The sequence below is a fragment of the Spea bombifrons genome, chromosome 13, assembly GCF_027358695.1.
Source record: "Spea bombifrons isolate aSpeBom1 chromosome 13, aSpeBom1.2.pri, whole genome shotgun sequence".
Lineage (NCBI taxonomy): Eukaryota > Metazoa > Chordata > Amphibia > Anura > Pelobatidae > Spea > Spea bombifrons.
Genome location: NC_071099.1, coordinates 17,266,854 through 17,280,380, shown reverse-complemented (window position 1 = coordinate 17,280,380; position 13,527 = coordinate 17,266,854). Strand labels below are relative to the sequence as shown.

The following is a 13,527-nucleotide window of genomic DNA, read 5'->3' as shown; positions in this document are numbered from 1 at the left end:
GTGTGAAACAGAAATAAGTGATAAAGCTGCAGTTTGACACCTTTAGTGACAAATATACTACATGCACATAGCGCATGCATGCTTCTCGCATCCATAGCACAATAACTAAACATCTGCTCTTATCTTCAGTAAATTTGAGTTCCTTTTAACGTTTTGAGTGTCCCATTGTGTTCTCAAATTTAATTCAACTAACGATGAGTTGGTCACTTTTTTTATTGAAATTTTGGGAATGATTCACTAAATGGAGAATTGGAAGGGTAGCTTGCAGGACCAATACTGACAGGTTTCTCCAGCATGTCAATGTTTTACCTATGCATTGTACAGGGCCAGACAATGTCTTCCTTCAGCAGAAGCTCAGTGGGGTTGGTCCTTCATAATGTATAGTGGGATGAAGGAGCTGATACACAACTCTACCTTCAGCGAATAAACCCCGCTATCGTTTGGAAGATGGCCGCTGGTTGTATTACGTGTTCATTGCGTCACTTGCGGATAAGTTTCACACGGACCCCGCAGTCAGGAGCTCTCGCAGCTGATTTGTCGAGAAACCGCAATTCTCTCGGCCGTCGTTTCCCGCTGACTTAGGATTGGCCAATCAAAGCAATTTTACATAGAACTCCACCGCCAATGGGTAAGCTTGGCGCGAGATTCCGAGCGCGCGCTGCAGTATAGTTTATTGGTTTGGCGCGCTGGGAGCCAGTCTTCTCACGGAGCTCAGAGAGGAGTTTTCGGCTGGCGCTTTACTAACATCTGAAGTCTATTCCCGGCAATATAATCGACGCAGCAGCAGAAGGTGAGTGCAGTTACCTCAGCTGTGCACGTATATATCGCGTTAATGCTCGAGCACGTCGCATGGTGACTTTTCCATAATAAGGCTCCATATCCCACTGTAATTAGCAGAACTCGGCTGCAAGAGATCCCTCCGTTTAGGTCATTAACTTTGCGCGGTAGCTTAACGTTTCCTTATCGAATGAATCCTTCGAATGCCGGTATTGTCGCGAAAACACAAATAATTCTCTCCCTGTGAGAGCTCGTCCAGTCAGTTCACCGGGATACATGTATTCGTAGCGCCTTAGTGACATTTAAACTGGACGGTATCTGGGTGTATTATTGCGCTCGATACACTCGTCTGGCTGCAGTAATCTTCTGGCACTCAGTGAGTTGAAGGACAGTCTGTTCACGCGGGATACGTGGTACATACGGCGGGTTTGGTGTAAGCCTTTCGCAGGTTAGGTCATGGAAAGATCTGTGAGGTGTGTTTTGTGAAATATAGCGAGATCCTAAAGATATTTTTTAAACCGGAAACCCAGCCGCGTGTAAGAAATGTCACCTGGGGCAGGACAGCGACCTCCCCGCCATTTGTTGCTTCCCCAGGGTTATCTCTCCTGCCCCCACTCCCAGCGTGGGGACGCACTGACCACAGGAAACTGGGCTTCGGCTGGGTCACGTGACACAGGTTGCCCCATGTAAGAGATCGCATCGTGTTTCACAAGTTGCAGGGCAAGTTACCCCCCCCCTGAAATTATCCATTCCCCCAATGGCTGCACATCACATGTGCCTGTCAGTAACATGTCCTGGAAAATGGCGGCATGGTCATGCTGTGCATATACGCATGGTCCTTAACCTATATATACTTGTATAATATATATATATGCACCAGTCATATATTATATAAGTATATATTATAAGTACTTATATAATATGACTGGTGCATGTGTTCTGTCTCTACGTGTTTGGTGCACATGTGTATTTAGCATGCATTGACATCCATGCATTATGGGGTAAATGTGCAGTGTCCCTTTAAATCTGGATGCTTATTACTTAAGACCGTTTTGTGTTTAAACTACATGGTTTTCTGGCATGATTTCCCTTCAGGCAGAGACAGTGAATCAGTTATTTTGCCATGTAGACTGGTTTTATTCTGCTTTGATTAAATTCATTAACCTGCGTCCTGCCAGACAGTCTCGTTCATTAGACTATAACTGCTCCCCATTGATGATTTAATCTGGAGCTTCCCCGCAGCTTGTTAGTGTTTAATGGGGTGGTTGTGCTCATTAGTGCAATTTTGAAGCTGGTGCTTAGTGTTTCATCAGCAACAGAATAAGACTTCTGTGCTATCACAAAGCCTTGTTTCTTTATGGCTTTCATGCTATGGTTTGCATGGTTCTGGCGAGTAGGGTTTCATTTTTTTTTTCCAGGTGGCCCAATTGGCTGCAAGTCTTTGTGGTGGAAAACAATTAATGGGTAAAGAACAACTTTGAGTGATTAGAGGAGCACTCGCAGGAACGTTTTACTAGTTACTTTGTTAACTGAATCATAGTTGCAAAACAGTGTCATTGTGTCATATTACTATACTTGTGATCTGGAAACAGGATTACAAACGGACCATTTTGTGCCATTTGTGAAGGCGTGTACAGATTGTCATTTAAGTTTTCCTTTTGTTTCAACAGCCATGCCAAGCACCAGATCGCAGTCTCAGAGCTCCATTCAGTTTCCGAAGAAGAAAACTGCGAAGACGCAGGTTAAAGATGCATCGCGTGTGAAGGCCAAGTCAGAGTCTGTCGCAATCTCCCCCCATCCCAAGGAGCTGCCCCTCAGCCCTAGAAAGAGGCTTGGTAAGGATTCTTAAAAGGGACCATACATTCTACAAATTGGTAAATTTAGCATGCTAAAACATTTCAATGTTTCGCTCCAGGTGATGATAACCGTTGCAACATCCCTCAACGTTCTCAGTGCTCTCCACCCAAGCAAAGCTGCAATGAGAACCGAGCTGCTAGTCCTCCTAAAGGAAGACGTTTGCTGTTTGATGAGAACCAGGCTTTGACATTACCGATTTCTCCACTCAAGAAGGATCAGGATTCCAAATTGTCCTCCCCTATGAGGAGAGGCCAAGAAACACCATCCAGCTCCAGTAACCGTGGGTTGCAAGAAAGGAAGAGTGTGTGTACCCAGCTCTTCAAGCCAGAAAGTAGGTATCATACTATAAGGCTTCTCTGATTGGTAGTCTTTCTGTAGGTCAGGATGGGATAAGATGGGCTCAAAATAATAGTATGGGGTTAATCAGCTGTTGTGCCACCTATTTGGCAAGCCCTTAAGGTTTGGTTACCTTGGTGAATCTAGGCCATCTACCTATCGATTGCTTAAAGTGTAGTTGGTTGTTGTAATAAAGTCCAGTGAAGCGCTATATTCACTTACTGTCTTCTCTAAACTTTGTACGCAGGCTCTTGCTACCAGCTTGCCAAGCAAGCCCTAAACACTGCCATTCCAGAGCGTCTTCTGGCTCGGGAGAAGGAGACAAGTGTTATTCAGACCTTCCTGAAGGATCATGTAGTTGGAGAAAAGCCTGGGAGCTTGTATATCTCTGGAGCTCCGGGAACCGGTAAAACGGCCTGCCTCAACAAACTGCTCCAAGAAAATAAGGATTTGAAGGATTGCAAGACTGTTTATATCAACTGCATGTCCTTGCGCAGCTCCCAGGCTGTCTTTCCAGCTATAGCTGAAGAAATATCAGAGAACGGAAAACCTCCTGCGGGGAAAGACCTTATCAGAGGTCTGGAGAAGTTGGTGACTTCAAAAGGACCCATCATGTAATTGAACTTTATTATGCTGTATATTTTAATGCCATTATAGTTTTATTTTCTTGGGTCTGACTTTTTCTTTTCCCTTTGCAGCCTCCTGGTGTTGGATGAGATGGATCAGCTGGACAGTAAAGGGCAGGATGTTCTCTACACAGTATTTGAGTGGCCATGGCTCCCCAATTCAAGGGTTGTCCTCATTGGTAAGCAGGATGTTGCCATTTAACCGATTCTTGTTACATGGGGATATAGACTTGATAAATCCTCTTGTAATTTTGTAATTTCCCTTTATTCCCGTCTTCTGTAAGGTAATTCTTGTATCTTTGACAGGTATCGCAAATGCTCTGGATTTAACGGACCGGATCCTGCCCAGACTTCAGACTCGTCCTCATTGTAGACCTAAGTTGTTGAATTTCTCTCCTTACAGCAAGGACCAAATTGCTACAATCCTACAGGACCGACTAAAGCAGGTTAGAGACCAGTTTGCTACAGTAACTACCCTTAACATAACTAGCTTTATTAACCATAATGGGCAGCAATGCAATGGAAGCAAAGCTGTTTTAGCTAAATCAGTTGAGACTTTAGCTTTTTTTTCCCTCTTGAAAGAGCCCTCCTTTAAGGTCAGGGGGGTTAATTTAAGATGTATGGTTCTCTACCCTGAACTAGTATGGCATAATTAAGCATTTTGGTACGATTGCATTATTTTAATGGCAAACACCGTATTTACCCATCTCGTGACTTGACCTACAGGTTTCAGACAATCCGGTTCTGGATAATGCTGCAATTCAGTTTTGTGCCCGCAAAGTGTCTGCTGTTTCTGGTGATGCACGAAAAGCGCTGGACATCTGCAGGTAATTGCCTTTTTTATTTTATTAACTGAAGTGATATGTTTAAATGGCCATTGTCAGAGATTGGTCACTGAGCTTTTTGGTGGGTTTTCTCTCCCAGGAGGGCTGTTGAAATTGTGGAGTCAGATGTGAAGAGCCAGACTGTCCTGAAACCCCTTTCTGAATGTGAGTAGCTTAACGTATCCCTTTTTTAATATTATTCCTCTCCTGATTTCAGTTATGCAAGAGTTAAATGTTTCCTCTTTTGTAACTGGATGAGTGATCTTGGCATCAATGTATTCCAAGTTGTGTTTCAATTATATCGTGTGGAGACCTTTATGTCAATGCTTGGTGTTAAATACCCACGTCTAGTGTGGGGAAAACACTGCTATTTTCAACACCGGTATGGCTGCTTTTAAAACGCATTCATATTGAGAGCTGGTTATACCATAGGGCATTATCTTGGTAGTTCCATACGGAACAGTGGCAACTCTTCCAAGAGTCCTTACGTTCCAGATCTCTTGAAGTGTTTATTTTATAACTCATAAAAATGTAAATGGTGAAGGAAAAGTTTCCTCTAGCAAAGTGGCCTAAATATCTCATTTGAACAGAATATGAAGTCAGGGGGATGGTCCAGTATTTATGAGATCATACAGCGAACATGTGCATTGTGAATCTAATAGACCTTTCTTTTTATCAGGCCGATCCCCTAGCAAAGAGATTTCCTCTCCTGTTCCAAAGAAAGTCAGCCTACCCCACATCTCCCGTGTTATCTCGGACGTTTATGGAGACAAAATGGCAGCAGGTGGCGGATCAAGCGAATCCTTTCCCTTGCAGCAGAAACTGGTGGTGTGTTCACTTCTGCTTCTTACCCAGCAAAGCAAGATCAAGGAGGTCACACTGGGCAAGGTTGGTGAGAACCCAGTTTGTACATGGGGGAGGCATTAAAATACAGCAGTGGGGTGTGCATTCAGGAGCCTTGTTCAAATAGACTTTAGTTGTAAGATTGTGTTTTATTACCGTACAGTTACACGAGGGATACAGTAAAGTGTGTCGCAAGCAGCAAATGCCAGCGGTTGGCCAATCAGAATGCTTGTCACTCTGCCAGCTCCTGGAATCAAGAGGCATATTGGGTCTAAAGAAAGCCAAGGAGGCACGGCTTGCTAAGGTAACTTCACATGAAACGTACGCCTAGCGTCTTCGCCTAGGCTACCTAAACAGTCTATAACCCACTTACAGTGAAATGTATATATTGTATATCCTTTTTAAATGCGCTGGATGTTGGTGACTCTGTGACTGTCACAATCTCCCAGCTGCTCAGCTTGCATGAGATGTGTTCACACAAACGGACTTCTTGCTTCCTAGCGCTCTACCCGCCGGCTCTCATTTTAGCGCAAGCGTTTTCTTGCAGTTGGCTGGTGCTCAAATCTGGAGGAACGCTGGGTGATGGAGTGCTGCTTTGAAAGGAGAATGGCCTTATTTTTTCCCCAGTATATAAAATACGTTGAATATATATTATCGGTGGAGATGTACTGAACCTTCTATTTTTTTTCCTCCCCTGCAGGTATCCCTTAAGATAGAGGAAAGGGATATTGAGCACGCGTTCAAGGATAAAGTGCTGATTGGGAATGTTCTGCACGCTGGTCTTTAACGCTCACTTCTGACAAAGTCAACTGTAAATTTTTGTATGATTAATTTTATTCTATATCTCAGTGACTATGGAGCTGAGATTTTTATGACACAGGCCAAGCGTATGCTTGAGGAGCTCTGCCATGTCAGCTGTATAGTTTTTATTTGTTTTCTTTTTTACAAAACAGAATTTTTATGGACTGCATTTTTAAGGGTGAAATCTCGTGCCACCCTATGTGTATATAGTAAAGCCGGTGATGAAAGGGCTCTGTTTGCTGCGACCTGCAGCGGATGTTATCGTATTGGTATCTGTAAGGTACGGTTTAGATTTTAGACGTGGAGTTTATGTACTCTGAGCATTTTTACACCAAACATCTTAATAAACATTGAAATCTTAAAGGTGGTTGTTTCTTCTGAGTGTGTTCCCGAGAGGTGTACTCGCTTAGCTAGAGTAGGATCTCCAGGTACTCCGTCTCGTGCTACTCAATGTGAGAGTTAAAGGCGGACTTTCATGGACTACAAAATTAGTTGCATGTTGGCAGCTTATCTTGTATCTTCTACTTTCGCTAATTTTGTGCACAAAGCATTGAAAATACTATTTGATTAAACCAAGAGCCTTTTGTTCTGTTTGCGGACCAGTATAAAATATAATGCAAGGGAATAAAAGGATGTTTATTAACTTGACCTGATGATGCAAGCGGCATAAGTCTCAGAGTATCTGGATCCTCACCTGGGGTGTATCCAGCATATGCTTTCTATAAATGGTTAATGCCCATAAAGGACTCTTGGTTCATGATGATGGAGATATATCACGCCACAGGACTTTTAAAGGACAAAGAGTACGTAGCACTTCCAGACCAACCACTAACATGATAGATAAATGTTAGGGGGTCTTCCATTGTTGATCTGCCTGCACATACAGCTTACTTAAAGGTATTCTCCAGTCATATGCACTTTAATGCATACGATAGCTACTTTCTCACATGGAGAAGGGGGGTCTGCAAAATCCACCTGCGTGCATCTGAGACACCATGCATGGAAAGTAAGTGACTCCTTTAATTTTGATGTCAATGGGAGTGCCTTCTTGCCATTGATTGGCAAAAGATCATTGGGCCACAATGGCATCAAGGAGCTGCAGCTTCTCCCCAAGTTAAGCCCCCCTTCCTGTAATACATATTAAAGTACTGTAGACATGCTCCTTTAAAAAGTAGGTGCTAAGTGTTGGTGCTTCCATGGGACTCTTCTCTATTTTGGACCTCTACATGGAGTTATTACCTCAGCAATAACTGTTCGAGGTTTTGATCGACTCCTTTCGGCAGTACCTCTCGGACGCAGTGATGCTGGATCTACAGCTGAAATTCCTAAAGTGCGCTCGGACATCCGGAAGAGACAAGATATTGTGCCCAGCTCTGAGGAGCCCTGACGCTTGTAGATATATTCAGGACCGCATTCTGGAAGAAATCTTATTTCCTTTGCAGGTCCCAGAAGAGTTTGTGATAACCCGGCCGTTATCTTTGGTGGATCTCCAGTGACTGCTGCCTAAGAGTCTTAGGATTGTGAATTCTTACCATTACTGGCTTCATCAGCCAGCACTACTTTCCCACCCAATAAGGTTTAGTTTTCTTTTTGGATGTTGGTTATTGACAGGCCTTTGTAAACTGAAAAAGTAATGACCAGATAAATGGTTCAAGTTCCATTTGGACAACAATTGAAGGGCTACTTGTGTAAAATAATTAAAAAAAAAAAAAAAATGTACTTACCAAGTAACTCATTTTTTGCCGACTAAACTGAAAGGACTGTTATTGCAAATGTAAAAGCACATTTTTACAGTGACAAATTAATACAATTATGGGACCAAAGGTGTGGAAATGTTAACGTAAGGATGTGCATGGTTACCTGTCCTCATTTTAAGCATCTAATGTACAAGATGACCAACTTTAGTCTGTAAAAGGCGATAGGAATGACCTGCGCTGACCTTCAAGCATTGTTGGACCTTTTTGCGTGTTTGGCTCACAGAATGGACGCGATGGCTTTAATGTTAGTCTTTCAGCCTCTTAACAGGTTTCCCAGATGTGGCAGAAACCAAAGCATTAAGGCAAAGGAAGCCTGCAGCATCTGAGATCTATCAAAGTGTGGAAGACCTTTTTGAACTTGCGCCAGCAAGTATGTTTTTCAACATTTTTTCGGTTTTTTTTCCGGTTCTTAGAAGTCTTCGTTCCTCTACAGGCAGGACTGGAGAAAGAATTTAGACCTGGACTGTTTAATGTAAAGGTGTTTGTGCTGTTCCAAGAAAATGGTGCTGAATGCAAATGCTTAGAAACTTTTTATTTTTAATTTTTTCCAAGAAATGACAAATATCTTCATAGCGGCAGCAGAGTCATCTTTGAGATGTCATGGCTTTCTTTTGTTCTCGAATCTCAGACATATGGCGGATGCTGTCAGCCTGGATTATAGCATATTTAGGTTTTTCAATGTTTTTTTTTTTTTACCTTGGTCTTTAGGACCTATGTTTCTGCAGGCATTATGTCAAATACCTGAGAAGATTATTGGTTCTAAAAGGAATTCTGAAAATCGCGTTCATCATTTATACCTATTTAATATGAACATGTTAATGTGATTTTATTGGAGAAGGAGGTCTTTTGGTAAAATAAGGTGATTTGTACACCTCTTATTTAAGTATGGCAGGCATTACCCAAAGGGAAATATTTGGGACCTCCAAGAGGCTCCAACCCAGGTTGGATTGACTCTTACCTTGGTTCGCTTTAGTCAAGATCTTGTTTAACCCCTTAAGGACAATGGGCGGTCCCTAAACCCATTGAAAACAATGCATTTTGAGCCCGTACATGTACGGGCTTTGTCATTAAGGGGTTAAGCAGGCAGAGTATGAGTTTGTTTTGATGATGATCATCACAAGATGGTGGTCGTTAGGAAACCATTGTCGCTGAAATCTTGGAATGACGATAATGCCTCCGGAACTGTGTTGTGTTGCTTTCCCTTTCTGGAGAAATTTGTAAAAGGTTTAGAATCTCTCGGGAGTCCTGCCGGTGACAGGACCTGCCCCAGAGAAAGCAAGATGAGAGGAGCAGAAACCAAACTACCAAACTTCTGCTCATTGAGGCCATGGGAAATGGAGCGGCAGGGCGCTCTCCAACCTTCACAAAGCATGATAATACATAACCTCCCTTAGCTATGTTCCCAAGGCACCAGGAAAATTGCGATTGGTCACAGACCTACACTTTGCCAACTTAGTCAATATGAAAACTCTGGGATCTATCCTAGAAGCCCCTCTTGGAAAAGATTGTTTTGGTCACCTCTGGTGAGTTGTAGATCTCCGTGTGCCGATCCTCATGCATTATGGAGTTGGAGTTCCAATGCGGAGATTCAATTAGATTAATGCAAGTTCAGGCGTTCTCATTCAGCCTATCCTCTGACCTCATGGAGTTTATGAAACCTACGGCAGATATAGAGACAACAAGACAAGGTATTCTAATTATGCATCACCCACTAATATCAAGTTCAGAGAGTCTGCTCAAGGAATATCTATCAAAGCGGCTAAATTAGTGGCCTAAAGTGAGAATTGTGGTTTCAACTCGTTATATGAAGCCCTGTCCCCAGCGAGCTTCCCCAGGAAGAGCTTGTTTGATCCTATATAATGCATACTTTCTTCAGTCTCCTTATTTATACATTATGCAGGGTCAGCTCAGCCTTTCTAGCTTGAGGAACATGCCGATGTTGACCCTTCCTTTTGAATAGTGAAGTGAGCTTTCAAACAAGTGAACTGACCCTGGAGACTCGCTAATCTCTGTGAGGGATATAACAGGATTTCGCTATACCAAATATATATATATATATACACCATATCAATAGCAGAACTGGGGGAAAAAACACAAGTTTTCCACTTTACCAAACTGAGACTTTTTCCACGCGAACTGCTCTACATGACCAGTAGGTGGCGCATTCGCACTATAGTGCATAGAACGTCCGCATTTACAAGGACTGCTGGGGTCTTGTGTTCTATACAAATCTCAGGGCTGAAGTTTCAAGTTATTTATCCTTCTCCCAGCCAGCCCTGGGGAAACAGCAATCCAGCTGTTGCTAGTGAGGCTTGAAAGACGCTCAGGCAGCCTTGTTAACCCTTCCCACCTCCAGTCTTAAAAAATGTAACATATGACATGCATGCTTATATACTTTAGCTTGAAGATTTGTTACTTTCTACTGCTTTGCCAAATGTAAAACATTTTTTCTTTTTTTTAAAGTTTCCCAGAAATTACAGCAATTCGCATGCAGGGTGGCCCAGCTGAGACAAGGGAAATAAAAGGTAAACGGACATAAAAAATTATGGAAAGTTTGGACATATTAATGCTATGATCTATTGTATAATTATTATCTTGTCTTATGGTCCTTTGTCGCTGTAGAAGTTCTTCTCTCTATAGTAGGATGATCTCTAAAACCAGATGTGTTGCCTGTGGGTGGTTGAATAGATTGTAGCCGCTGGTCTTTTGGGGGAACCCTACTTCCAGACGATTAGGAACTTCAGTGTTCATGGCGCTTGTAGTCTACGTGAGCATGGAAGTCGTATGAGCCTAGAAATGACCCTGTCTAAACCTGTTTGCGTTTTCATGTTTGAAGAACTGAGTGATAAACTGATCTTTAGAACTTCAGGGTTTTTATGGAAACGTACTAATTACTTAGTGTCACTGAACTTCAAAAATAACTTTGGATACAATGTCAAAGTTATTTTTACTATGAGATTGTGAGCTACAAGAAAGCAGCATGTACTTCAAAAGTTACAAGCTGCTTTTCCAGGAAAATGAGCACTCCTTGTCATCTGCTACCGAACTTTCACCAAGACTGACTGTGGGAATCCAACAAGCATTCGGCACTGCAGGAGCCATTAGAGGAGATTACTTGGCCGTATTTGGTTTAATTGAGGCTAAGAAACATACTAGGTAGGGCTACTGAATGGTTTGCAGGATAGAAATTATCAGGCTAGGGGGTCTCAATATGTATAGCTTGGACAAGAGGGAGATGACTATCATTATCTAAAACTAGGGGGTCAGAGGCTTAGATGTAATGTAAAGAATGTTTACTTTACTGAGAGGGTTGTAAAGAAGTGGAACAGCCTCCCAACAGAAGTGGTAGAGAATTTAAATATGCATGAAATAGACCTATGGCTACCCTGAATCTAAAATAAAACCGAGATTGTAAGCAGGGTTCCAATACCCTTTCAAGCATTTATAATAAAAACCTCTGCGCAAATTGCTGGCTCTGTAAAATTAAAATATCAGCATAACAATAATAATAATTAAGGTTTGGGATTCCTCATGCTGTATCAGGCTTACGTTCTCTGGAGGTTCCTTTTCCACCTAAAACTCGTGCAGCATGGTTGCCTGTGTATTCTTAAGCATTTATTGGTTCAGTGTGTTGGCTTCAAGGCAAGGACATTTAGGGAGAAAGTTCCTACCAGGGGCTGGAATCAATTACCTGAGATACATTTATATTTTTGTAATTAAAGTCCAATTATCCTGTAGACTGCAACAGAATTTCAAGATAAGAATGCGTATAAATGTAAATGTATCTACGGTAACTGCATTCAAATGCGATTCTTCAACCATTTTATTTCTCAAAAAAAATATTTTCCGCTTTGTACCTCTTAGACGGGATGACTTTCAAATGCTTACATGATGTAGTTTATTGTTTTTCATCCCCGAACCACAATAATGTTCATTAAAAGGCAACTCCCAGCAATTTTGTTTTACTAATATCACATTTAAAACAAATATTGTGTTACTTTGTTTCAAAACAAGTCTAGATTTATTGTGGTGAACAATTGGGTTTCCTCTGAGTCATGAAAGTCTATGGAGGAAAGGACTTCATTAGCATCGCCATAAAGCATCAGCTCAGTGTGGTGTTTGAGCCGGGAAAGGCACCTAAAATATCACATGACTGACAGCAATGGCGGCCTCCGGGTCTGCAGATAAAGGAAGCTTATTGGAACAAATTAAATTAAAACCCATTTTTCATCAATGCTAACCTACAATACTGCATACAACACCGTGTTTAGAGAAAAATATATCTTGTTTATTTGTAAATGCTTGTAGGAACTTTTGACCGGCTAGTCCTTTTTTTAAGGCATTCTCAACCAAAAGCACAAGCCGGCGAGTGTCTCTTTTTTTTTTAAAATTGTGTTGTCTCCGGCGCCCACTGCAAGCACTCCAGAGGTCTGTATAAATACTGAAGCCCTTCAAGATCTAATATGGAAGAAGCAAGAAAATACTCTTAGCGTCCCGTGTAAAATCTCTTTTCGTAGGACATAATAAGGTCAGCCCGATACGCTCAGTGGTTAAGTGGCCGAAAAATGTTTCATTTCGGAGTTATTTTCTCTGCTTCTTCATACCTTCTTATGGCCCTCGGTGGGTTCAGTTTTATTTATTAGCCCCACAGTATACTTCCCAGGGAGCTCTCCCTCTTCTGAGCGCAAGGGCGGGGCTAGCCAGACATGAGGGCGTGGTTAGCCATGCGAGGGGTGGGGCTAGCGTGGACAAATAAAGTGCAATCGTTCCATTTTTCTCTGCACGTTCCCTTCCTCTTCCAGCTTCCCTGAATATAAAATGATACCGAATGCATATCTTGCATGGAAAATAGCAGGGAGGCGGGGGCAGGGGCGGGGGCAAATTCATATGAGGGGTTCTACGAGTACCCCATGCATTTACAAAGGACATCATAAAAATGTAAAGGGACAGCACAACTATCACATGCATTAAAGTGCATCTGATGGCTGGAGTGTCCCTTTAACATAATCCTCTATATAATGCTGATTAGCTGTAGAACTGATCCCGTTACTTCATATAATCACGTCCTCGTTTAACTGCACAGTACTGCAGCATCGCAGGAAATAAACACATGATTGTGTCTGCCACCCTGCTGGCATTTAAAGGGTTACAGCCACCCCCCCCCCCTCCTTAGCCTGACTGCGCCTGCTTTAGAGGAGGCCGGCTTCTCAGAAAATAGGTCACACGCACTGATAACGCTGATCCTCTCCTCCTCGCGGGTGACGTGGGGGGGTAGAGAGGTGGGGTGTGCTGGTATTCAGGCCTCGGCGGGCACACAATGTACACAGGGGGCAATGGATGCGCTGTGGGCACCTGAGGCGGAAGGTGGTAGGGCAGGACTCAGAATACAGTTATATATATATGTGTGTGTGTGTGTGTGTGCAGACTGGTATGTTAATTATTTTAACCCCAAACTATTAACCCCTGACTGGCGATCTGGTACACCAGGCAATGTCAGTGGGCACCATTCTCACCCGTTCTGATACCGCAGCGTGAGGTCGATGGCTGGATATACCCGAAAGCACTCTACGTACATAAAAATGTGACGTGTTGCCGCATTTATCAAGCCGTCGACCGCACTTACGTCATCAGACAGCCTCTGGCCTTAAGTTGCCAGGGCCGTCGGTTCTTCGCCAGTCCGGCGCTGCTATTAACCATAACTGCGTT

The 13,527-nt window shown here is 42.8% G+C and overlaps 1 protein-coding gene across 1 annotated transcript; it reads left to right on the top strand.

Moving 5' to 3' along the window:
- Positions 1-587: 587 nt before the first annotated feature.
- CDC6 (cell division cycle 6) lies at positions 588-6,427 on the top strand. Its single transcript, XM_053452979.1, has 11 exons — positions 588-790; positions 2,448-2,612; positions 2,693-2,965; positions 3,218-3,584; positions 3,669-3,775; positions 3,903-4,042; positions 4,323-4,423; positions 4,521-4,585; positions 5,100-5,308; positions 5,427-5,567; positions 5,964-6,427. Exons 2-11 carry the CDS (start codon positions 2,450-2,452, stop codon positions 6,048-6,050), a joined length of 1,653 nt encoding a protein of 550 aa, XP_053308954.1. The 5' UTR covers positions 588-790; positions 2,448-2,449; the 3' UTR covers positions 6,051-6,427.
- The last annotated feature ends 7,100 nt before the right edge of the window (positions 6,428-13,527 follow it).